The following is a 27,028-nucleotide window of genomic DNA, read 5'->3' as shown; positions in this document are numbered from 1 at the left end:
TGAATATAGCAGTGCATCCCCAGTTCCATTACTACAGGTAGTACCATTGTTTTTCCTCAGGGAGGCGCTCTAGTTTAGACTTCACGCCGAATGTGATTACAGAATGAATGTGTACGGCTAGCCGGCTGATAGCTTCGGCAATGTTGTCATTCTCAGAATGATATCACAGCGGGACAGAGGAGAACTCGCTCGGTTTTATACAGTGACAGATCCTACACGGCATCAGAAAGGCTACACTTTGTACAAAGTCACAGCCAGGGTGAGTAAACCGAAGCTGGCCTTTGTGACAGCTCCGGAAATGCTAAATGTTATTAGCTAGCTGGCTAGCTTGACCTGTGCTAGCAAAGCCAATGAGATGAAGATTTCATGCAGTGATAACACCAATTTAAGCCGTCGAGGACGACTTTCCTATTGTAACAATTCATATTACCTTCCCAATTTCAATGCTTTAAGTATCGGGTAGCATTTCTGAGCGGCTAGCTTCTAATTTTTAACAAAACAACATGTATTACAAATCAGACTGCTACATATCAAATTTAAGACGTTGTTAACACGGAGTGACTGGATTAACCTAAAGCTGGACAAAACAGTTGTGTTTTTGGTTGTCACAGTAATGTTTCACAGTATATTTGCTTTGACTTCTCAAGTAAATCACAGAGTTAAGAATAGAATCACTTTCGCTTTTACCAACAGGAAGAACTATACACCCTGTAATGAACATACATGCTATATCTGATATGTGGTGAAATAATAACGATAGGAGCAAAAATATGGTTTCTCTAAATACCATATTAGTATAGGAATATAATATTTCTTAAATCATTGGCTGTTGTCCCATAACATTTATGTATCTGGAACTGTGTGTTTTTCACAAGAACATGCTGACACAAAATAATCCTCCTCGCTAAAGACAGCTGATTTACAAAAAAAAAAAAGGAACAACAATTATACACGTTCTTGTATAATTTGCTGTACTAGCAGCCATGTTTGCTTGGGTAAAAACAAACCTAAGGACATTATGCAACGTCATCATAATTAAGATTGCACAATTATTTTAGAAAACCAAGAAAATGCTGAGAACGATTTATTGTAAAATAAATCTTTCGACAGGTGGGTTTCAATTTCTTTTCTACTAAGAAGAAATTTAATTTACTACTAAATTATTTTTAAAATGTGCAACTCCTGTTGAGCTTAAATAAGGTTAAATGTTAAACAATGGTGAGAAGGTACATTAAAATGAACATGCCTGCACATTTGTTATTGTCATATTTCACACCAGACTTGCCACATACCGTAAGTTACCATGGCAATAACATCCCATCATGAAGTGAAGCACTTTTGTGAAACTAAAGCCCACTGCCAAACTGGGTTTTACCCCATTAAGCTACTAAATCCGACTAAGAACCCAAAGTGGAAAATGCTCCTGAAATGCCAAAGTATTTTCTTGTTTTAAAGAATTTTGTGATTGTTTTTTTTCTTCACATTTTTCTATTTTTTTACTTCTGATTTGTTAAGCCAAATAAAATATGACTTTTATTTCATTATTCTTTCAAGCATCAGAGCTCAGCAATAGTTTTAATGACAGCTGACAGAGGACTTGAGTTTGTTTGTCTCCCCCTAGCTGCCATGTTGCTTATCAAGATTTTGGAGATGTCTCGTTCTAACACACAAGCCTTTCGTCATTTGCTTCATAATGAAGTCATTGTGACACTGTGGGCTGTCCGCCCCGCTCGTCCTTGCAACTGCCCGTCTAGAAAGTCTCTATCGTGATAAAAATCCCTAATTCTGCTTTTTCTCCTCGTTACAGTTAATCTCTCGGAAGAACCCAGAAGATGTCCAAGAGGTAAACACTTATATTTTTGTATTTCTATTTAAGGAAAAAAAATTTTTTTACAGATTTTTTACTGTAAAATTCTGGTGTTTATTTTTACCATAGCATTTATTTGTATCCATAAAAAAATAATGCAAGTAATGAAAACCAGGCAGGGACTAGGTAAAAGTAAGCTTTCTTTTGCTGTTTTTTCTGGGGTTTTTTTACTTCAAAAACAAGATTTTACCATCTAAAGCTACATTGTTTATGTTACAATAGTTTTATGTAACATTTTGAGCCTTTTATAGAGAACGTTTTTGCAATTTGTTTTTCTTTTGCATCTTTCTAATTATTGCAAGTTGATGGTCTTTTTGTCAACAACAGAAATATTCAGTTCACACTCATAACTACATTGGTTTCTGTCTTATGTCTGCAAAGCTTCATCTCCCCACTTTATGGTGTATCCATTAATGTGCATTAAAAGCACAAGCATCCATTTAAAATGGAGAGGAATTCAGCGTTGTCTGGGCCCAGAGCTAATTCAGCAAGCATGATGTCAATTACATCTGTTTCTCTGAGACTAAGTTTTGCCTCGAAGCACTACATTCCTCAATAACTGAGTAGTCCTTCAGGTCAGCACTGGTGATCTGCTTAGTTTCCCTTTGAACCAACTTAAAGTGTGAGATTTTTGAAAGCCAAGATTTCACCTCAACATAAGATTACTGTGTTTTGTTGTATGGAACTTCTTTATCTGGTGATGTAGCTTGAATTTGAAGGTTTATTTAGAAAAAAAAATACTAATGAATAAAGACATTTAAGTTGTAAGATAAGCCAGATTTGCTAATGTGCTTTGAGTGGTTGCTTAAATTCTTTACGAAATAGCAAAAGTATGTACAAAATCGATGTTGGCAACTCATAATTTGTATTTGAACAATTCAGACATGATAAAATTGCATTCATCCACGACTTTTATGTAATCAATAAACTGTTACTTTTAAACATAATAATATTGACCGGTTCTCTTTAGTTGGCTTCCTCTCCGTCTCCAGCAATGCTCTCTGTTTCTCTTGCCACAGATAATAGTATGGAAGAGATACAGTGATTTCCGGAAGCTACATCAGAATCTCTGGCAGCTGTACAAGAATGTATGTAGCCATTCTGAGCTATTTCCTCCCTTTGCGAAAGCCAAAGTATTCGGTAAGATACTAACCATTTTTACCCATTTACATCAGATGTTGACTTGTAATTATAAAACTATCATAAACAACACGGTTAAAATTGAGTATTTTTGAAAACACAACAAATTATCTGGAATGCCTTGAATATACACTTGAATGCCTTTTTTCTCTTATTAATGGCCTTTAGTTGTCTATGAAAATGAAATTAAACAATTATGTTTCATAGTTTGTTGTTGCTGTAATTTATTTTGAGGGACTAAAGAAAAAGGGGCTAAATGTAAATGGACAGTACACTTTTCAGAATTTTATTTGTTAAATATTTTAAAAATCGTGTATTTCTTTCCTTTCACCATATGTGAACTACTTTATCTTTGTATTGTGTAAAATTTCAATCAAATGCACAGTTGTTTGTGATTGTACATGTGAAAAAGCTGTAATGTTGTAAATACAAGTTAATGCATAATGTCAGAAAACAGTGTTTTTAAGTGTTTTTGTGCATATTAAGGTCGATTCGATGAGTCAGTGATTGAGGAAAGAAGACAGTGCTCTGAGGATCTCCTGCAGTTTTCTGCAAACATTCCTGCTCTATACAGTAGTCAACACATTCAAGATTTCTTCAAGGTATTTGACAGTTTATGTAGAAGTAAGTATTAGACCAAATAGTTGAGCTTTATTTAATCATTTGCAATTTTTTTTCCTAGGGTGGGGAGATCCACGACGGCTCAGATCTCATTGGACCAGCTGAGCCTTTTTCTGACTTCCTGGCTGATAGTTTATCAGACTGTAGTTCTGATGGTAGGCGTACACATAAAACTTTTCCAAAATGTTTCTCTTTCTGTTGTATAAAATCTTATCAGTCATGCTTTTTTCAGTACAAAGAGACATCAGTGGTGCAGAGGAGTTGACTGTCACATCTGAGTATGGGGGTAAATTCAGTACATTTTTTGGAAAAATGTTGTCCTATTATTTGTTAAACATTGTTTTACTAATCTATTTTGTATCTTGTCTATCAGGCCCTTCTAGTGACAGCGACCTGACCTCTCTGGCAGTGGATACAGACTCTTTGGCTGAGTTGGATGATGGCATGGCCTCAGGTAGCACCTCCCCAAACCAGCCACAGGGGGAAGCCACCAACATCAGCAGTAGCTGCAGTCCTCGTTTGCCCTCGCTGCTTGAACGCCGTGCCCTGTCCCCTGCCCCCGTCCCCGCCTCTTCAGCCCCTAACCCAGAGGTCAGCTGGCCAAATCGAACACCACTCTTCTCCCGCAGTCTAAGGAAAACCAGCGGCGTCAACACTACGGACGTAAAGTCGGACTACCTCGACAAAGCCAGTGAACTGATCGGTTTTGCTGTACAAAAGGAAACTGAGCAGGACTACCAGGCAGCATTTTTATACTACCGCAGTGGGGTTGACTTGCTGCTTCAAGGAGTACAAGGTCAGAGACTTCAGAAACATTAATCTACAGGAAGTAGACTTGAGAGTTGAAACAGTTTCAGTAATGACCTTTAATGTGCCAGGTATTCAATTTAAATTTTAATGTGGTCCTTTGCTGTTCTTCTAGAGGGTTTCTAAAAGTTGCTCAGTTTCTTTTCACATTTGCTTTTAAATGTCTCTCTCTTTGGTGCAAACACAAAACAAGGTGCACTACCTCAGAGTAAAGGGTTTTTTTCACTGATTTTGTCTTTGCCATAAAAATCCTACTAATTGAAAAATTTTCAATTACCTCTTTTCAGGTGAACCAAGTGCCTCACGACGAGAGGCGGTGAAGAAGAAGACTGCTGAGTATCTGATGCGTGCAGAGCAGATTTCAGGTCTGCATCTGAGAAGCAATATGGGTCAGGGATCAACACAGACTGTGGTGAGTGGTCACTTCTCTGCTTGGTTCATACAGGAGTTTTTTTTTTAATGAATGCTGTTAAACATATAATTTATATCCCATGTCTTTTCATTAGTTAGACTTTAAATGTTATAACTAAAATGTTTCTGGGTTTTTTTTGCCAAGGCCTTTGGAGCTCAGTGCTGTTCTTCTTCAAGCAGAGGGGGGCAGCAGAGTCCATCTGATGAGCTGATAGCTTACAGGGTGATAGGGGTCATTAACAAGGTAAGCTTACAAGATCTGTAACCTGCATAAACTCATTTCGATTTGTTTTGATGTTTTTTAATTCCAAAATGTAATCATGAAGTGAGCCTCATATGTCTTTTATAAGGTCAAGTTTATTTGCTTAGGAAATAAATCTGTCTTTGAACGCAGCATGATTTAAGGTTAGATTTGTTTTAAAATGACAACAGTCAGGTCACGCTAGCGGTCATTTGTTTCATCATAACCCCTGACCAAGAATGCGGATGGTATCCATCTTCAGACTTCTCCTCCTTGTGTCCTACCCCATATTCTCCCATCTCTTTTATCTGAGGCAGTAAAATGTAATAGATTTACTAGATGTATGGCAAGGGCTGAGTGTGTGTATGTTTAGCGTCAGTTATGACTACCACAAGGTCAGTTTGGGTAGTTGGTCCTCTCAAACAGCTGCCGGCGAAGCAACTTCACCACTCAGCCATGAAATGACTTGGCACGGAGCTCGGAGAATGACACACAACATTGAATCGATGATTCTCAGCCTGTGTACACACATGCACACACACACAGAACCCGAAGGAAAACATTGACACTGCACCAACACGTGTTATATTGCACAGTATTTCAGAAACTTGCTCAAGTGCAATGCAAAAACAATTTACGCATTATAGACCTGGTCTCCTCCTCCTTCTACGTCCTCTGTTTTTATTTTAAATGAGGACAGAGGGGACAGATGGCGGGAGCTCCTCACCCTACTGCCCCTCCCTCACCCTTCCTCTCCATCTCCCCCCTCTCTTCCCTGATGTTTATTTCTTAATTATATTAGCACCCTGGCTAGCACTGCCACTCTGTTTACTCACAGCTCCATTCATATCCATTTAGCCCACACCTGTTTGGTCCCAGTCAGGGTCGTCTGGCGAGAACGACACACACACCGGGTCACACACATATGCTCAAGCTCTCCCCTGAGATGGTTGGAGACAAGAGCAGCAATGGAGATGTTAGGTAGGAAATCAGGGATCATGGAGTGAGAAAATGAAGATGTTTTTAGAAAAATGTTAGAATTGAAAGCAAAGGAGAATGATAAATGACTAGACTTTTTATGAGAATGTGTACATTTCTTGATGATATAGTGACAACATTTTCAGTACTTTCCATATGTAGAAAAGTATATTTATTCATGTTTTTTGTCTAAAAGTTGTACATATTTACACATTCATGCATACATTGATAGATACATAAATTCATACATTTGTTTGATCATTTCACCATCTAACCATCCTTTTTTATCCAACCAGTAATTTTTCAAGTTCCATATTTAAAGCCTGGTACCCGTTCAAAAATCTGCCAAAAATAATAAGGGTCCTTCAGAAATGAGCTAAAATCTTTAAAATTAGCTTACAAGTATTGTTTGTGGGAGTTTGACAAGGAAAATTGGTATGAAATACTTGGTGGCGAAATTTATTATTTTTTGGAATAAAAGTGTCGATTAAATTGTACAAATGCACCACAAACGTTTTGGCACTTCAACAATGACTGTATGCAACCAGAGCACTGCAAACATAAACACAGCTCTGAAAATAAAGTATGTACAGCTCACATGGTCACTGATTCAGTCAGATTGCTCTCATAGGGCCAGTAGTGGGAACCACAGGCAGTTTTTTTTAGTTCGCAAATATCAATTTAAGACCTTTGAAACCTTTTTGTTATCATCATAAAATACACTTCTCAGCATATTGGTAACAATAAGCAACACAGTAGTTGATGTTTTTACAACCCTTGTTTGTCTTTGACCATTCCTGTCATTTTAAAACAGGAATGTAACTTTAAAGTGATTTTTTGTCTGTTTTTTTTATTTTTTATTTGTTTTCAAGTAGTAAGTAAAGCTGCTTTTTCGCTGCAGGTTCTTCTGGTCATTGACAAGAGGACACAGGAGACATTCATCCTCAAAGTTAGTATCATTCCTGTGCTAGTGGGTGTTTGTGAATGTTTTGCTGCATTCTCGTTGTTCTGGCTATGAGTGTGAAGTGTGCCAGAAGCCCCTGTGTGTGACCGGTGTAATTGATTCTAATGGGCCTGTCTCTGTCAGCTCCTCTGCTTTCAGGTGTGAGACATGTGCCAGATGCTAACGCACAAATGACTACACACGCACACCCATACAGGCGAAACCCACACATTTTCTCACAGAGTCAACTTAATGTGTGGTGCTCTTTTAAATCAGATGCCGCATGTAGCTTGATGAATCCAACGACTTTGGGTTGCCCTGGGGTGCAGACGACACTTTGTTAATGGAAGGTTTCTCCTTAGCCAGTTTCTCATTTTTCACTAAAACCCAACAGCAAATGAAATCCTTCTGTTCCTTGTCTGATCTTGTTGTGCAACACATGTTCTGTTGTAGGGACTGAGGAAAAGCAGTGACTGTGGGCTGGCTAAGAAGACTATTATGCCTCTTTCCGTGCCCCACATGGTGCAGTTGAGAAAGTTCATCATCTCTGAAGACACTGTTTTCCTTCTGCTGCACTACGCTGAGGGTGAGACATAACCGTACATAAAGCCTTAATCTTCTCAGCTTCTTGTTATTTCCCTTGCTCATCAGATCTCCTACCCTCTCTGTGCCCTTGTTTCAGACAGATGTTTTATTGAGATGAGTGTGTGTCACAGGTCATTATTCTGAATACCAGGTGGTGCCATGCTTCATTATCTATCGCAACACCTGGGCCTTCTTACAACCTACTTACTCTAGGATGTGGATGTACACTGTGTGAATACAGGGAAATACAGTCAAATCTTTTAACACCCCTCATAACCCTTTTAACCTGGTGTACTCCATTATTACATTTTGCTAACATTAGTAGTAAATAGTGCTAATGCAAAGTTGGTCTCCAGTTTTGTTATTCAGTATTCTTTTCCATTGCAAGATCCTGATGTGCCAAATCAGAAGACACAGGCAATGACCTAAGTGACATTAGACCCGACAACATGTGGATGGGTTTACTTCTGAAAGCATCGAGCTGCCTTGACATTATCATCATGACTGTGAACTCCATGTTTTTTTTCAGCCACGCACAACAGATGCTGATTCCATCTGTCATAGCTTGACCACCAACCCCCTAAAAGTTGTGTCTGTCCTTTTACACACACCCACCACAGATACTTTATGGAAGGACCTGTGTAGTTTATCTCTCAAAACTGCTTGGTGCTTCCATTGCCAACTCTTAAATAGGAGGCATAGTGAAGCTTTGTTAGGGATAATAATCAAAATTTCAGAGCAAAGAATTTGTTTACCTTGAACCAATGATTCTCAGACAGTGAATTTCCATCACCTTTTAGGAATTAATGTATTATATTGTAAAAATGTTTAATATTCCCTTCCTTAGGTTCTTTCTTTTTCTTCCGTTTTTTCTGATTTGTAATAGATTAATGTCAGAAGGACCAATAACTCTGGAAAGTTGAATCAATAAATGAATAGGATTTTTGAAATCCCTGGGAATTTTATGAATTTTGTAAATATTTAAGATGTGAACTTCTGTTTAGTCTTCAAATTTTCTGTTTTACAGAAATTTAGATAATGTTGAAAAGTGTCAGTCTGACCAAATATCCATCTTTCTTTCAATATTTCATGAAGGATTCTCACATTTTGAAACCAGTTAAACAACACATTAGTAAACTTCTTTACTTCCAAAACAACTGGAGATGTAAAAACTGAGCTTATTTTGTGTTTAAAAATTCACAAAATAATATCTTTAAAACTATTATTGCAAATAAACAGTTCCACTCAGCGGGATTTATGCATATAATGCATATAAAATAGCTGAAACACTGACTTCTTTTAAATCACAACTAAAAACCCACCTGTTTAGAATTGTATTTGAAATGTAATCAATTACAAATTTATTGATGGAACTTGACTTAATGCTGTGTTTTGATTATTGATTCTATATTGCATTGTTTCTGTGTTTGTAATGATGTAAAGCACTTTGAAATGCCTTGCTGCTGAAATGTGCTATACAAATAAAATTTGATTGATTGATTGATAAGAATGCATATAATGATTTGAGCTTTTCAGAAAAAGAAAAAAATGGACTTAATTAAACATTTTCTTGGAAGTTTTGATTTAGTGGAGACCAAACCCTGTCGTCTTTGTTCTTCTTCCCTCTTGTCTAGTCCTTGTTTCTTTAATTTTAACTGTCTTCTTCTTTTTTCTTCAGGTGGGAAGCTGTGGTCTCACATCGGAAAGTACCTTCGTAATTCCAGCCCAGAGGAGAGCTTTGACATTCCTTTCATCCAGAAGAGCCACACAACGGCAGTACATTCTCCTCACCACATAATACCACAGATGGATGCAGGTTCTGCCAGCTGTGATTCAGAGCCGTATGCTGGTTCAGATATTGCTTTAGGCCTTCAGAAAGAAGGGGAAATCCCTTTCATGTCTCCTGTTAAAAGTGCCGTCCCTGCAGGGCTCCGGGACCAAATTGGAGCTCAGACTGACTCTGGTGCGACTTCTGAGGAGGAGTGCACAAACAGCTATTTGACTCTTTGCAATGAGTACGAACAAGAAAAAGTGGAACCAGATGCACTAGAAGAGGAGGTCGATGAGAGGAGCGAACAGGAAATGCTGTCTTTGGAGGTGCCTAATGCAACCGCAACAGCGTCTTCATACAGCCGTTCGCTTCTCAGCAATGACAGCCTTTCTTCCCCAGGAGGCTCTCAGGAACTCGGCTTCTTCAGTGAGTTTTCTGATAAGAGCGGCCAAACAGTTGAAACAGACCAGACCCGCAGTGAAGGACATGATCACAGTGAAGTTTTCAGTCCTGTACGATCCCCCACAGAACCTCTCTCTTTGGATCAGTCCAAACACACCCCAATGGAATTTTTCCGCATTGACAGCAAAGACAGCGCTAGCGAGGTCACTGGCCTTGATTTGGGAGAGCACTGGCATTCTCAGAAGCAGCCCCCTCAGTTTTCTACGTCTGACCTAGGTTCAGATGTCACCGAGGAGCTACCAAAGCTGGCTCGGGAAGTAAAGAGCCCACGCTTGGAGTTGTGGGGGTTGGACAGTAGCGATAAGGGGTCTAATGAGTCAGTGCCTGTCATCTCATTTAAAGAGGCAGTAGTCGAAGATGAGGGCCATCCACCAGACTTATTGGTCAATCTTCCTGTAATAAGTGGGACTGCAGACTTTACACAGGAGGAATCAGAACCTTCAGGGGTGTGTTTGGCCCTTGAAGTTGCAGCCACTTCTCAAAAGTGCATTCAGCCTGATGTCTTACAGCTACATAGCCAGCATGAGGACCTGGAGGAGCAGCACCTAGAACAAGAACTTTCATCTTTCTCTACAGCCTCTGCAACATGTGACAATAGTCTTGCATGTACTTCTCTATGGGACGATAGCCTGGCATTTGGACTTGAGGCATGTGACAAAGTCTTTGATCAAGATGACAGTCAAAGCAGTGATCATCACCTAGAAACAGGGGTTTTAAATGAGAAACCTCAACCTTGTATAACAGGAAACACAGACTTTGCTCCAGGCCTCAGTGACACCACCACAACCTCTATCTCAGCTATGAACGGTACTCCGGCTTGCACAGTCGTTGAGAGTTTATTAGATCTTGATGGTGAATCATCAGGAGTCAATAAAGCCACAGGTGGCAGCGACTTTGATAAAGAAGTGTCACGGCTGTTTGCAGAGTTAGACGAGCTGTCGTTGGCTGCCACCCAAGCTCATATCCCAGAGGAGTTTGTGCGATGTTGGACAGTAGAAATTGTTACGGCCTTGGACTGTCTGCATCAAGAGGGCATCATCTGCCGGGACTTGAATCCCAATAACATCCTGCTTGACCATCAAGGTTAGATATATTGGTTATTGATTCATTGACTTTTCAAGCTTCCTTTTTTATTTGTGCTTACGGTTTTATTTATCAGTGTAACTTGAGATTACTTGATTAACTGACAATGTGCAGAAAAATTTAAAGTATATCTAGTATCTGTATTCTATTAGAAGCATGCTGGCAAGTTACTGAACACCTGTGCATTGTAGAAATATTCACATTTAGTCTTTTTACAGCCACAAACTTAAATGACTTGATTGAGTCATTTAAGTTGATCTATCTATATGATAGATAAACACAAAGCAGTACTTTTGTAGTAGTAAGGAAATTATCTTGATTGGCTAGAATTGTATGGTTGGTTGTGGTAGAATGTGAATGCTTATTTTGTTTCACATCAGAATAGCTGACTGATGAGGCTGTATGGTGTTCATTGTGTTCATCAGAGAAACAGCCTGTGTTGAGAAGCTTTCTGTGGTGGTTTATTTTTTGCAAATATTGGTCTGTGGTGCCTATCTGAAGCTAATAATTTGATCAGTTTGTGCTGTGTCCAGGTGTGTGAGAATGCAAAAATGTTAACTACCCTTGTCCTGACCTGGACCCCATACAGTTCTTAGACAGAGGGAAGTAAGCCAAGCGTAATGATCCTCTCTGCAATGATCCTAATTGTTCATTGCATTTTGACTCTGTCCTTGTTGTGTGATTTGGCTCATCCACAAGTGATTGTTGTGCATGGATCAGACAGAATATGACCAGCGTCTGAGCAAGGCTGTATTTCTTGAGTTGCTGCAGGAGGTAGAGTCTCTGTTGGCCCATTTGATGAACAGTATCTATGTGAGAACCAGCTCAAACCCTGAGAAAGGGTAGTTTAGGGAAAGTCCGTCCTCATCTCCAAAAGATACATAAATATTTGCAAGTTTTTATAAAATAACATGTGAAAACTGTGTAGTGCATTTGGATTGTGCTTCTCCTAAGTCGATACACAGTAGTCCAATTACTGCGTCAACTCTTTAGTCCTACAATTCCAGCAGATTTTCAAGTTTTGCCACAGATCCTGAGTTGTACTACAATTAGTTTTGCCATAGCGCCCAAATAGAAGCAACCCAAAGCAGGATGATGCTATTACCATGTTTAATAGGTGGATGGATTGTGTGTTCACATGGCCTGTTTCAAACTGCAAAGGGGAACTTCTTGTGGTCCTTTTTCTGTTCCCAGATAATGGATTAAGCAGTGATCAGTGAGATGTTGGGTTATTGTTTTATGACAATAACCCAACAAATCTGTGGTGCTTCAGATTTCCATTTGTAAATTTTTTTTATTGTGCAATACTTTATGTCTTAAACTCCAAATAAAGTAAACTAAGTTTGTGGTGGAGAAATGTGAAAATCTGAAAACATTTCAGTGGCGTGAATAAGTTTGCAAAGCAATATATATTGCCTTTTTATTGCAAGAAAACGAAAATTCAGCAGCTGTGAGTCTTTCTTCTCACCTTCGAAGTGACTTCTTACCATTTTGTTAACCAGTGATGACCTTTTATTGCTTAATCACAAACTGGTTTATTAGACTGAAGGCTCCTCTGGCTTGTTTTAGCCTGATGTTAAAATTTCCCCCAACAACTTCTTTTGTCGTCCTACAATCATCTCTCTCCACCTCGTTATCAACAAGCGTCTAATTAGCTGAGTGGCTGTTTTCGTCTCCCTGGTGGTAATTATTGTTCTAAAGGGCCCATCAGCGGCCTAGTGTGGTGCATCAGTCTGGCTAGCCTAGGCTAATGGCTACGGCTACCTAATGACACCATTAGTTCTAATGATAGCGTTAACGGGTAGCCGCTAAATAGGAGTAATCGCCAGGGCTGTTTGCTTGAAAAGCTCACAGAGGGCTGTAGAGGGGTAGAAAGGAAAGGAGGAAGGGAGCTCTTCAGAGGTCTGTGAGTAGTTTGGAAAGTTGAGTGTTTTCTTTTCTTCTCTCCTTAGGGCATGTGCAGCTCACCTACTTTTGTAGTTGGTGTGATGTGGAGGAATCCTGTGACAAGGAGGCAATGGCCAATATGTACTGTGCACCAGGTGAGAGACAAAAATGTTTTAACACTTTCTGAATTACTCATCATAAGCGCAATTTTCTTTTTTTTTTTGGCTACTTTCTCATCAAGCTCTCATTCAGAGCAATCTGACCAGATTCAATTCATGCAAGATACTCCCTTTCAAGCGTGAAGTAAATATTTAGATTTTCATAGAATCGGTATTAGTTTTGGACTCTCTTAACAATATAATACATTTTTAGATTTCTGATGAAGCAAAGACATCAGTTTTTAAAATAATATTTGGGTTGCTTGCTTTACCTATTTTTTATTATTTTTGCTATAGAAACAAAAATAATAAGGAAATAAGGAACAACAGCACTAACAACATAAGGAAAAAAGCATCTGTTTTATTTTAAATACCTGTGAATCAAATATTATTTAATTAATTTCTGCAGCAACATTGGGTTGATAAGACACATATAAAAGAGATTTTATTGTTCTGGTCGTAACAGATTTCTGGTTGTCTTTGTGGTATAAGCTGCCCATATGAATTTTTTCCCCATTTAGAAAATGAAGCAATTTCAAGAATATCTCTGCTTCAAAGCATCTGAAACTCATATGATGTCTAAATTGAATTGCACATCCATACTCATTCCCTCTGTACCAAACCAAAGACAGATCTGGTTTTTTCTTGTGAGAACTTTGGATAAAAGCTTTCTCTGAACTTCCGAATTCAATCTACTGTAGCTTGAATATTTATTCATGAAAATCTGAAACAAATAACAAAAGCAGTGGTGGTGTTTTACGTTTGCATATTCAATCTCCTAAATTCACTTTATCTCACTGTAGTTCTTATGTTGTCCTGTTGAGGGCGGTGTTGTGCTGCATTCAGCCCTGTAACTCTGTGTGTCGCCCCCAGCTGACTTGTGGCAGCTCTGGGTTGCTGTTTAAAAGTTGCCTAAAACAAACTGCTGCTAGACTACAGCTTCAAGTTCCTATTTAGCTCTTCTGTGTGTGAGGGAGTATTTTTGTTCATTCATGAGATTTCAATTGGTTGCTATTTTTTTCCTCATTAATATATCGCTCTGTGCATACATCTACAAACTGTACTGCTTGTTATGTTTAAGTTATTTTGTGCAGATTACTCTGGATTCTGAGCTAACTGAAAACTCCCTATTTATTCACTTTTACACACTTTTACCTTCTGCTTATCTGTCTTATTTATCCACTCTCACCAGGAATGCTAAATCCTTATTTTGCTACATTTCTTGCAGTAAATCACTTTTTGAGAAAGATGGAAAGCTCACATTTGGAGCCTGTATATTATAATTATACACCTTAGAGTCTAAGTGGTAATTAGGCATGAGTTTCTAACTACAAAATCTTGACTAAAAAAACCATGTTGTCCCATTATCTCTATTTTACACAAAAAAATGAAAACAAAAAAGGTTTAATATGATAACCACTTATTTATAAGAAAAAAAAAGCACAATACGTTCCTACTGCTTCTGATTTTTACGGTTCTATCAATGTTGCTGCTTTTAGCTGCTTAGTAGCTTTCTCACGGCTTTAGAACAGGAGTCTTAAAATGGCTTCATCTTAATAAAAGTGATCATATTTTAAGTTTCCACACTGTGAATGTAAGAGCTTTTTACCTCTAAATATTTCTGAGCAGCCAAATTTGTCTTACTTGTAAACAAAGGGAAAGTGTAGCAACCTTGTTTCAGCCAGAACCCAGAAAATGGTATGGGATGGGAGTATTTTCTCTGGCTTAATAATAAAAGGGCTTTGTACTGTATGAATGGTGCATCATGACGGCCTTTTGGTAAATTGAGTGTAAATAATGACGTTAGATTCCTGAACATGTGAATTTGATCTAAACATGCTTGTCTTCTAAATGTTGAATTTTATGTGTATCATCCAAGCAGTGCTGCTGTTTAAATTAGCTTGTTTAATTTTAATTTGACAGCTTATGTGCATCATAAATGAATATCATGTTGCTATATGCAGCCATTTTAAACTGCTGGCTCTTGTGTATCCAAACAGCCCCACTAAACATTAAAAAGCCCTCATATAAGGTGTGAAGCATCTTGATAGTTGCGCTTGATCCTCAGTGGATTATTGAATGCAATTCATACTATTTCCCAGCAGGGGGTGTGTTGCGATACCATAAAGTTTAAAGACCGCTACGACATTTATTGACTGGGTGACTGATTCTACTGAATCGCAGACAACTTCCTCTCTTTATCTTGATTCTCATTGTTCACGTTTACCTTAAACTTGGTGATGACGCCACATTGCAAAAATAATGCCTTTCCCATACTGATATTTTAGTCCATATGCCCATACATGCATCCACTCATTATATTTAAGTACAGTGGAGAACACACACACCGATGCAGAGGTTAGTGAGTGTGTGTCTTTGGTGCCCTTGTTATGTATTGCTGTTTATCCAGACAGGGTCAGCTCTTGCTATGGCTTCATTCCTGATGACAGATTTATGAGTGTTTGCCAGAAACCTAGCAGGGTGCCTGCTGTGACTGAAGCACCCCGTGTGTGTGGGTGTACATGTAGGCGTGTGTGTGTGTGTGGGAAGGAAGACGGTATGTTTTTTAAAACACACTCATTCACACCCAAAAAACACGGGAGTGTACTTGGAAAATATGGCGACGGGGAATTAATCTGTTTATCCTGCTCTTGTGCTTATTTATTTTCTCACTGTTGTGTCATTACAGATAAACATCAGATGGCTAATGTTTTGTTCACTGATAAGGAAAGAAAAGGTGTTGACTTTTTTTCTGTAGGACAACCTAGTTTTAGCAGAAAGGGGAATTGTTTATTGTTCCATTTATAAGGAAGCAAAGCTGAAACTGATTGTCTTGGTCGTCTAAGAAAAGGGAAATTCGATTTTCTTCCTCTTTGAGGGAACAGTTACTGAGGACTTCATCATCCTTGTTTTGGATCCTTTTACCTACTCAGCTAAACATGATCTAAAAGAAGATAAAGTTTAGTTCCTCTTTTGTTGCCCGACCATCATTTCATTGTTTTGAAAGGCAGTTCAAGGAAGGCATAACCTGGCAGGACTTCTGCTTTATTTTTAACTGCATGTTCTCTTTCTTCACAGTGAAGACACATAAAATAATTGGTTAGGAACAGATAAATAATTTGATTATTACAGGGTCTCTCTCCAGTCATGATGAATTAAAGAAATCACAGTTTCAGGTCTTTGAAACTCCTATAAATGCCACATTTTTTCTGTCATTACATTTAGCTACATGTGAGGTCATTTGTGTGTTTTTTTCGTTGTATTTATTTACTTATTCATTAGTTGCACTTCTTCCTAACAAATGAATTCTGGCTAAGCTAGGGAGTCTTGTTTTCTGCTATGACAAAACTACAAAACCCAGAGATTCATCCTTCCCTGGAAACCCTTGAAATGCTTTTCTTCTTGAAACAGGATTTGTGTGGTTTATTTTAGTGAAATAAAATAAAAATGTTCTTGTTACATTATCTAACATACATCTATAATTAGGTTATAAAGGTAACTGACATCATATTATTTTCTTTTACTTGTGTATGTCTTAAATTTAAAACAAGAAGGGCTTAGTAGGCTCTTTGAAAATGACAGATACCTATACCATCCTTTCCATGTAACAAGGAATTCTCAAAACTGTCTTGTTAAGCAACCAAATACAGGTGCACATTATTACATTTGCTTAGAAAAGGGCTCCAAAGGGGCACATTTGGTAGCAGTGTGGCCTTGCAGCAGGAAGGTCCTGGGTTCAAATCCCGGCCTGGACTCTTTCTGAATGGATTTTTCATGTTCTCCCTGTTCATGCTGGATGAATATCATAGAAAAGTGAATTTATTTCAATTATTTAATTCAAGAAGTGAAATCTATTGCTTATAGATTCATTATAGATGGTGATGTATTTAATTCAGTTACTTGTGATGATGATTAACAGGGAATGAAAACCTATAATTAAATTTACTAAGAATTAAATCACTTAAGCTGATGGCATGCAAATGTGTGTACTCAGTCATGTTAATGGAAAGTTGAGTGGAAGGACAAATGTTGTAGAAAACAGCACACTAGCAACACAGAAAATGTAGCCCTTAGAGGACTGAAAAGGTAACCCAGTCACAGAGCTTGGGCTGTGGAGTGAGGCTGAAGTCAGCATTTTAAGAGCATCACACACAGACACATTGAGGACTTCACCTGTCGCAATGCTTGTGTTAAGCAACTTCAGACAGTGTCAGAACAATCTTACATGTGTTTAGGAGAAGAAAGAACTGGATTGCTGCTAATAGGTTCAAAGTTCTCTTTTCAGATGAAATTTTCATTTAATTCGTAATTCAAGTTCCCATAGTCTGGAGTTAGAGTGGAGAATCAGAATTGCTTTAGAAAGATGAGACACCAGATGCAACATTGCAGATAAAAATGAAAAATACTAACATATGTTAGTACTGATTTAAAACTATTATGAATTATTTCATAGAAATACATTAACATTTAAATCTTTGGAGAAAATTAATTAGAATATTGGCTTTTAATTAACAGCAATAATCATAATCATCTGAAAAATATATTACTGTGTGCTATAAAATTATGTTGAAATTATGTCAAAACCTGTCAATCACCAATCAGAGTTGATCAAAGAAAAATAATTTAATTAATGTATTAATAGTTTTAAAATACTTGTCTACTTGGTGCTGGGTGGCTCAATTGGTAGTGCCGGTGCGTCATATTCAGAGGCTATTTAGTTGTCCTTGGTTCAGTTCCCAGTCTTGGTTCATTTGCTGCATGTCTTCCCCCTCTTTCTTTTTAATAAAGGCCAACAGTACCAAAACATTTTTAAAAAAAACTTGTATCCGTTTATATAGTTTAACTTTAAATTGTCTCTAATGTAATTTTTGTCTTCTTTGTAAATTACATCTGTTCCTTGATTACTTTTTCTAGTAAATCACAACAAAATGTCTAAATGCTTGACAGGTGCTAACCTATTTTTGTGTAAAAGTGTTCTTGTGTTTTTTACTCATTTTATTAATCTGATTTCATTTGAGTTTGTTTAAATTGGCAGACTTTACTGTGTAAAAAGGCTATTTTGTCTCTTGTGTTGCCTTTGACAAACTGTGCAAACTGTGTGTGTGTGGGCGTGGGTGGGGGTGTGTGTGTGTTACCTATTGTGTCTTCACCCCTGAATATCTTATGTTAAGTCCTTTGTGTTGTTTAGAAGTGTTTCGTGAAAGCTTTCATTACTTCCCACCTGCATGTAGTTTACTTCCTCTTTCTATGACGGCCGTCAGTTAAGTTTTTAGGGAAGTCGGTCTATGAGGAGAAGAGAGAAAGTTCCTTATGGTGCCCATGAGAAATGAGATGCAGTGTGATTAAGATACAAAGCCGGAGAGAAGGTCACCGTTGGATGGAAAGGGAAGGAGAAGAGGCCACAAGCTGGAAACTTTGTGCTGTTGTGCATGTTATGTCTTTTAGGTCTGTAAAAGTCTTAATTGTTCAAGAAAACAGCAGGAAACACACTATGAATCCCACTTGCAACAGTGGGCTCATGGACGCCGCTAATTCCCCCTTTCTACCCACTTTTTCTCCATCCTGTTTCCTCCCTTCCTCGCTCTGACAGAGCAGTAAGTGTAGCCAGCTCCACTGTACTCCCCCTGCAGCTCCTTAGACATTAATCCATTGTGATGACATCGACCTTGCTCTGAGACGCACACGCGTGTGTATGTCCAGCATCTCCCCTCCGGCTCATAACTACACAGGTATCACTGGTCCGTTCAATGACGATCTTCTCTCCTTGGCTGTCAAAACAGTGGTCCTGGGAAGCCCTAAAGACTGGTTGCTCAGTTAGCTCTGTGTGTGTGCGGGCATCCGTGTGTGTGAGACATTCAAGTTGTACCGTAGCCCTCTCCAACCTTGGCTGCAAAGAGAGCTGCACAGGGCCCCAGAGTTTTCCGGCAGCCTCCAGGAAACGAGGGGTCTTTGTCTAAAATGCGCCCCCATCTGAGGAGCCTGGTCCCTGGGCACACACAACAGTGACCCTGGGTCCCGGCCCTCTGGGTGACCAGCTCCCCTCCACCCCCATCCCTCTGGAGAGTGGGGAAGAGGCAAGCTGAGCAACACATGAGGCCATCTGGTACCCAGCGGAGCCACCATACAGCAGCTATGAATGAATGTCACTCTTAGTATCATTCAGCTGCGGAGTCCTGCAGCCTTTAGTAACGACGGCTGTCAGGCTGCTATGACTTCTATGAAATGTTCACCTATTGGAAGGTTTTGCATTTTCTTTTGCTTGGAAGACCTGACTGCTGGTGTTACAACTTCAATGTAACATAGTTTTGTCATCGCCAAGAAAGAAACCATTTATGAAACTTTGATGAGACATTAAACATATATTAAGAATAAATAAAGAAATGTGACCAAACTAAAAAGATATACTTGATATTTTTTTCTTTTTCAAATTAAAACCTTTCTCATTTTGATGTTTGAATGGCAAATACATCCAAACATCAGAATGAATCAGAAATGAATTAATTTATATAAAACAGCCTGTATTGTAAAATATCAAACACAAACCTTACCCAAAACCTTAAGGTAAAAAAAATAGAAAGAAAATGACACATATAGTGTTTGATTGTTACCATGTCTTAGTGTGTGTGTGTGTATTATATGAGAGTGTGTTTACGTTCGGGGTCAGGTCATGCAGATGGTGTGAAGTTGCAGCACAGACGGTTTCCTCAATTTCACTGCTTTTTATTATGCAAATTGCCCTTCGATGAGACACACTTGGAGTGTGTGTGTGAATAGGTTTGAGACAGAGAAAAAGAGACTGTGTCCATAATTTTTGCTCATTTTATTCAAATTATATGGAGTAAGAAGCAGAGTTTAAACTGAAGCCATTAGAAAAGGAAAATACAGAAAATAACACATCTTAGAATCATTTTGTGTTTTGAATTATTTCCATTGTATATTTTCTCAACATGAATTTTTTTTACCCTTTTATTTTATTGATTATTTCCGTCTCTTCTTTTGCCATTGTCTTCAGAGGTGGGAGGGATCAGTGAGGAGACGCCGTCCTGTGATTGGTGGAGTTTGGGCGCCATCCTCTTTGAGCTCCTGACAGGCACGGTGAGTCAAAAAGTATTGACTGTGTTCCTAAGGTGTTGTGGGATTTCTGTAGGTGTCTTGGCTTTCAGCTCTCACACACTCTTTATGGTTGTGCCAGGTGGTGTGTGTGATTCTGCACGCGTGTCGGTGTGTGTTTGAGAAGGTGGAGTTAGTTTGGGGGGGGTTTTCAGGGATGTGGGTGAGATTTGTGTGTGAGGTGCGTCTTGGCTGCGGTCTCTTCCTTCGGTTCTCGGAGAGTGCCAAGGGGTGTCGGTGTGACTTTCTCCCCCAGCCTGAGCTCCATCTGCTGGGCCACTGGGTCAGCTCTCCCCGGTCCTCTCTGCTGGCTCCCGGAGCAGCTCTGGGCTTGGGGCACTCTGACCTCAGATCAGCATGAAAGGTGAAGACCTGGGCAGCTCTCAGGATGCTGCAACTTGTCTGGTCAAGGATCAGAGGAACTGTCTTTCAAGACAGGCGGATGAGGAAATGAAATGTTTCCATAAATCGAAACAAGCCTTTTTGTCAGCAACAAACTTTACTGAGATTACTGAGATTTTATGTGCGTGATCAAGACTGATTAACCTCCTTTACTCCAATACCACTGGAAAAAAGGCAAGTAGAACCAGGTGCCTTTAGAAGTCACTTGTGTGGACTAACCATGAACACACCATCTCCACTGAGACATGGTGGTGGCAGCATCATGTTGTTCAAATGCTTTTCTTTATTAGGACATGAAATCTCATCAGAGTCTATAGATTAATGGATGAAAACTGAATTCACTCAGCAAGAATTGTAAACTGCTGCTCTTGATGGCTTGATTACTTTGTGCGGTGTTATCACATCGAATCTAATTAAAACACTTTGAAATTTGTCCTGGTAACGTGTCAAAATGTGAAAAAGACGATGTGCAAAATTATCATTTGCAGATTCCAAATATAACCTTTTATGAAGAACAAATATATCCACAGTGTCAAGTGCAGTCATTGAGTGCAGCTGCAGTGTCTTTTCTATTTTTATTGTCTACCTATTTTGAATAAATTCTAATTGTGCGTCGGTGTGTGTACCTATCTGCTGTCTGTGTTGGATTAATGTTATGTTTTAACAACACGCACATATTTACCTGGGTGGCAAAAAAAAAGAAAGAAACCCCGCTACACAGATGTCTCCTTTGATGATTATGCCTTTGTGCGGCCTTGGCAGGAACACACACACACAGGCGCACACAGTGTCTCTTGATCCTTGCAGGATAAGATCTGGCCTGAAGCAGTCTTAACTGCTGGTAGGAACACAGCCAGAAGTCCTGGAGCATCTTTCACAGGAGAGAGAGAGAGAGAGAGAGGCAGCAGCCCTAACTGTTGGGGGAAAATACACATCACTTATGGCTTTTACTTGATGCTTTGCTCCAGCGTTTGTAGCTTTTTCATTGCTGAGGCAGAGATAAGTTATTATTGTCAATTATGTTGACAGAAGGTCCATATTCTGCAGCTAAAAAGTCAAACTTTGAAAAACAACTTTAAATGCTCAGCATGAATAAAGTGCAACCTGACCAAAAACAATAATGTTTTTACTCTTTCTGTGACTTTCCCTCTGTCTGACTCCCACAACAGTTCCAAGAAAGACCAACAGCAGTGAGATCATTAACCTGCTGTTTGCCTGATCAGTGTTGTTTCAGGTGCTCTGACTGTCTGGTCTCCTCCTGTCTGTCCAGCTCCAATGCTTTACTGCTGACTTAGACTCTGCGGGTGTCGGACCATTCTGTGTTTTACATTGATGGTTATCTGCCTCTCCTCTTTCCACTCCTGCTGCCCTGTGCACAGTCGCTGCTGAGCTGCCATCCAGCAGGAATTGGCCGTCACACAGCTCTCAACATCCCAGAGTGTGTTTCAGAGGAGGCCAGATCTCTGCTGGAGCAGGTGAGAGGGAACACCTACAACAAAACGAGGGTTCCCCAACTCTAATAATTGATTTTAACTTTAGTTTGTTCTTTGAGGGGAAATGTTGAATCTATATTCAATACTTCATTAGGCACAAATATTCAGTTGCTTAACACAAATAGAAAATCAGTTAAAATTAATGGTTAAAAAACGTGTCATGGTTGTTGGTACTATACGAGAATTTCCAAAACAGGAATGCGCTGGGATTTTTTTCATTTAGTCATCTTTCAGGTTTATATGGCGAAGGGTTGGAAAAAGAGAAAACAATCACTTAACTGCAGTTGTTTGGATGAAAATGCCTTCAAAGGAAAATGGGCAGACTGGCAACAGTAGCTCAAATAAACACTCCTTACAACCAGGGAATTATCCCCAAAATAGGATAATAACAGATTTGAAAGATGTTGCTTGGTTCAGAGAGTTTTGATTTTGAGTACACTTGATTTGGATGCTGTGTTAAATAACCTGCAAAAAAAAAAAAAAAACATGCACCGACCACCAACAGCAGCTCAGGCGCAGTTCCTGACTGAAGATAACTTCAACACCACAGCCTACTTGAGTATGATCCTATAATATAATTCCTAGGGCCAGAACCTCAACACATTCATTTTGATTAATGAAAATTTTAATACTAAAAATTTAATGTAATGAATCACTTTTTATTTTACTTGTAAGGGATATTTATTTATAAGGGATATGGCTGGAACTGTTGTATTTGCACATTTCTGGAAAGCCCATAAATCTGACACAAGCGATTTTTGCAAACAATCTTGCAAAGCATGTTGTAGTAAGCAGAGACATCCTCAACATCGGTGTTCACATTTCTCAAGAAGTATTTTTTAAAAGAATTTACATAAATGATCAGAGATTTCTGAATCACTTCAAAGCTGAATAGGAATAACGGCTTTTTGCACCAATCTGATGGATTAATAATCTAAATAATAGATCTAAAACAATACAGAGTGTAACCTGGCACCAGCAAACTGTATCTAATGACGAGCCTAGTGACTTAATATTGTCAAATCTCGCTCCTCGTCATACTTTTGGTTGTTTAGCTTAATATGATTTTTTTGCTTAGAAAACAGACTAGCATTGCTGATATTTTTTTTATTTCTATGAAACAAGTGCTTTTTGTTAACTACCTTAAAGTAAAAATATATATCTATATTTAAACTTAATATGATTACAACTAACGAATGGTGTGGGATGCTTTTTGTATGAAAACACAAAACTGGGTTTAATAACTTCCTTAAATGATCATCAGTGTATGAATGTTTCCAGACAGATTAAGGCAGATAATGAAACGTAGTCTCCTCTTGATGGACATGTCCTTAATAATGTTGCTGGCACCATGCTGATGTCTTAAAGCTAATTGCAAATCCTCAGAACTGCTAATCTTTAGATGTACATTAATGTGGTTAGCTTGGATTTCCCTCTGCTTAATGCATAATAAATCTGACAGAAATGATGCATGGTTGAGCCATGAAGGTGAATTTCCTGTTGTATGTATATATACATATATTACTTGCTGAAATTGTGTATTTTTCCTTATTACATTTAATTTCCTTTGCCAATTACTATCTAAATGCTGTTTTCTGTTTGTTTGTTGTGATCCAGTTACTCCAGTATAACCCAATGGAGAGACTGGGAGCCGGCGTGGGAGGAGTTGATGACATTAAGTCCCACCCCTTCTTTGCCACTGTGAACTGGGCCAAATAGATGCACAGCCAGACATTCAAATTCCCACATGCTACGTGGATAGTGGGGGGTTTTTCTACACACCCTTGTGAAAATGTCAGATTTTTTTATGTGTACAAATGAAACCATGATGAATTGTTTCAAACTCTTTCCACCTTTAATGTAACAAGTATGCTACACAATTCAACTATAAAACAAATGTACTTGAGGGAAACATGTAAAAGAAGAAAAAGTTGACCAAATGTGAATACCCTTAAATTAATAATATGTTAACACATGGTTAAATTCAGTATTAGTTTTTTAGTTTGAGACGTATAGCCTGCTACATCTTAACTTAATATTTACCTCCTTTACTTTCCAAAAGTTACCTAAATGTGTAAGATTCAGATGACATATTTAATCTACAGGAGGTCTACGAGAAACCTCAAAGACTTTCTGTCAGATGACATTCTGAGCTCTTTGATTTCAGAATCTTAATTCTCCTCTGTTAATACAAGAGGAGAATTAAGATAATTGTTTTGTGAATTACATTTTTAAAACAAATCATGCAGGAAAACAAAACCTTGCTTCATCTTCTGCAGAAAGACTAGACATCTAAGCCCAGAGGATGGTGTTTCTACCACCATGTTTCAATTTGGGTATTATAATCTTTAGTAATGCTCCATGCGTTTTGTACCAAACATAAATATATTTAAGTTGTATTTAACTTATTCTTCTCCTCCTACAAGGTCTAAGAAGATTTTAACCAGACCTTGAGATTTTCTTTCCAAGAATTCTCTTTTTTTTAACCACTTTACTGCTCTGTCCAGACTTATGGAGAGGTGATTGTTGTCAAAGGACAATTAGTACGAACCAGATTAAGGTTTTAGTCTTAGGTTCTCATCTTTGTTTAATGACTGTTGTAACTATGACGTGTATAGTATAGATAAAGCTGACGAGTCTTTTTTTTTTTTTTTTGCTTTTCCTGACTGATACCTTTGTAAACTGAACTTTATCTAAAATATGCAAAAGGGATAATAACAAGAATGACAAGAAAATCATTTTAAAACAGGAAATAAAGCTGAGCTTTATTTCAGATTCACTATATCCCATGGCAGGTGTGTTTCAACAATGTATTAGTTTTATGTTTAACATCAGGTTGTTGCAGTTTTTTAGATTTTTTTTACAGGTTTCCCTTAACAATTTTTTTTTTTCAATTGAATAATATTGGGTCTATGTCAGATTAATGGTGGAAAGACAACTGAAAATATATATATTTTTTTCCCATCAGAAAGAACTCCCATTTTATTGGGACTGTGTGGACTTTTTACATCCACTGTAGAGTGAAATCAGATTATGCATTTTCTCACAAACCTTTAATCACGTTCAAAGTATCAGATCATGAGTGTAAAGTTTTCCCCCTTCACCTCATTGATTGTGAGTTGTTTTGTGCAGGGAACGGTGCAACGGTACGAGGTAATAATTCACTACAATGCTGTTGCTTTTCCACTCCTCATTCAGTCTCAATATCTTCACTACATTAACTCTGTGTCAGGAAGACATCATTATTGACAGAGGATTATGTAATCATCCCATTTATTGTTTCTCATTACTCAAGGAGCTCACAGACTGACTGACGTAAAACTGTGCGGCTATGATTTAAAAACCGAAGTCTAAATACCAGCCTAAGAACAGCAGCATTAAGGGACTCTATGCAAAGGTGCATAAGCAAAATACTCAGAGAAAGTCAATGTTTGTTGTTGAATTTAGTCATAGTCGAATTATTTAATAGATTAGTACAGAGAAAAGTCTCAGGAGTAGAGTCATCTCTGTGCAGAAATCTGAGAAAGCCTCAAGCGCGCATTTGTAAACGGCCCTTTTACAGTTTGAAGATATTTTTATGATTCAGAGAAAAATCTCTGCCCTTTGCTCTTTACCCTGCATTTTGTGCATGTTGAATTAGAATCACTGTAATATATTTAAAGCAATGAAAAGTTTGTGGAATAATAAATGGCTTTTGTCTTGTAAAAATATCTTTTTAAGAATGCTGTGTTTGGTAAAATGTAAACATGGAAAAATCTTGATCATGTTCAACTTTGTCAATCACTTGCCAGTCAAAATCTTAATTCGAGACACTGGAGTAACACATTTACCAATTTGCCACAAAGGTTTAAATAAGATTTTGATTCTACTGTGGCTGGTTTACATTTTTCTAGTTGCAGACCTTACCATGTATCACTTCTGTGTCATTATGAGTTGATTCTCAAAATAGTTGAATCAGAAACATGTCTCCACTGTAAATATGACTCTCCTGCTCTTCACTAAACATGGTGAAATACATTGTAAGTTGCTAGCTTTAATAACAGTTGTTTTTTTATTAGAAACATTGTTGCTGCTGATTTTTATTATTATTATTATTATTATTATTATTATTATTGTGCTCCCTTTTGTCCATGCTCTGTGTTGTGTCAGTGCATTTTGGAGAACAATAAACCATACCTGGATGACTAAAGCGAACATTGGTGGTTCTTCTTGAGTAGGCACACTGTGTGTGTACGCGTGTGTGGGTGTGTTTTGTTTGTTTTCAGGCTACAACTTGTCTTATCCGCTGCAGATGATGCTCCTAGAAAGCTGCTGTCACTCCAGCTGATCGTCACATCGGCCATAATGTGAGCTGAAGAACACTGTAGTTTGTACCCAGCAGTCAAGTGATGCCTCTAGGACTCGGTTAGTGTTTTTTCGCTTTAATTTATTTACCTGCTGATTTGTGTGTCACTAAAAGCTTTTATAAATGGAGAATACAACCAGGTATATTTAGTTGCACCTGAATAGAATTCAGAAGTTTTCAGTAATTTGTCTCTTAATGTTGATCATTGTTGTTTCTCAAAAAAATTGTCAATTACATCAAACATTGAAAAATGATTCCTAATACCGTAAGGTATGACTTTCAGTCATGGGAAAACTACTGCCCTTTGCATTTGCTCATCAGACAGCCATCCTCAGTGAGCACACGCTCATGACTTAGGACATGCCATTGCTAAAAAATGTTGGGCTTTCAGAGTGCTGTTTTCAAAAGATGCTAATGGAAGGTTAAGTGAAAGGAAATGTGTGGCATAGAAAGTGAGCATATATAGAACGAAAAGGGTTCATTGCAGCCTTGAGAGAATTGTGATGCAATGTCCTTTCAAGACTATGGGCTGGAGTCGGTGTTGTAACAGCCACCACACAGACAGTACATGACTTACAACTGTTGAATTTTTTTGATTGCCTCTGAATCAGACAATCAAAATCAACTGGACTTTTCTCAGTGGTCTAACGGCCTCTTTCAGATGAACATATGTTTTTTTTTTCTTAAATCAAGGTCCTGGTGGCTGGAGGAAGAGTGGAATTCA

General features: G+C 38.3%; 1 protein-coding gene across 1 annotated transcript; it reads left to right on the top strand.

The window, feature by feature from the left end:
* Positions 1-90: 90 nt before the first annotated feature.
* On the top strand, positions 91-26,153 carry rps6kc1 (ribosomal protein S6 kinase polypeptide 1). Its single transcript, XM_032585541.1, has 16 exons — positions 91-259; positions 1,808-1,843; positions 2,887-3,007; positions 3,494-3,609; positions 3,690-3,783; positions 3,861-3,914; positions 4,002-4,424; positions 4,723-4,847; positions 4,992-5,090; positions 6,967-7,014; positions 7,462-7,594; positions 9,272-10,909; positions 12,862-12,951; positions 19,967-20,049; positions 21,846-21,941; positions 23,577-26,153. The coding sequence occupies exons 1-16, from the start codon at positions 158-160 to the stop codon at positions 23,676-23,678; spliced, it is 3,360 nt and encodes a 1,119-aa protein (XP_032441432.1). The 5' UTR covers positions 91-157; the 3' UTR covers positions 23,679-26,153.
* The last annotated feature ends 875 nt before the right edge of the window (positions 26,154-27,028 follow it).

This window comes from Xiphophorus hellerii, chromosome 15 (assembly GCF_003331165.1).
Source record: "Xiphophorus hellerii strain 12219 chromosome 15, Xiphophorus_hellerii-4.1, whole genome shotgun sequence".
NCBI lineage: Eukaryota > Metazoa > Chordata > Actinopteri > Cyprinodontiformes > Poeciliidae > Xiphophorus > Xiphophorus hellerii.
Note: the sequence above shows the minus strand (reverse complement) of the source record. Positions and strands in the feature narration are given on the sequence as shown.

Coding starts and splice junctions, on each gene's coding strand:
- rps6kc1 (XM_032585541.1), top strand. CDS start 158: ATGATATCACAGCGGGACAGAGGAGAACTCGCTCGGTTTTATACAGTG. Junction 4,425..4,722: donor GCTGCTTCAAGGAGTACAAG/GTCAGAGACTTC, acceptor ACCTCTTTTCAG/GTGAACCAAGTGCCTCACGA. Junction 21,942..23,576: donor CCAGATCTCTGCTGGAGCAG/GTGAGAGGGAAC, acceptor GTTGTGATCCAG/TTACTCCAGTATAACCCAAT.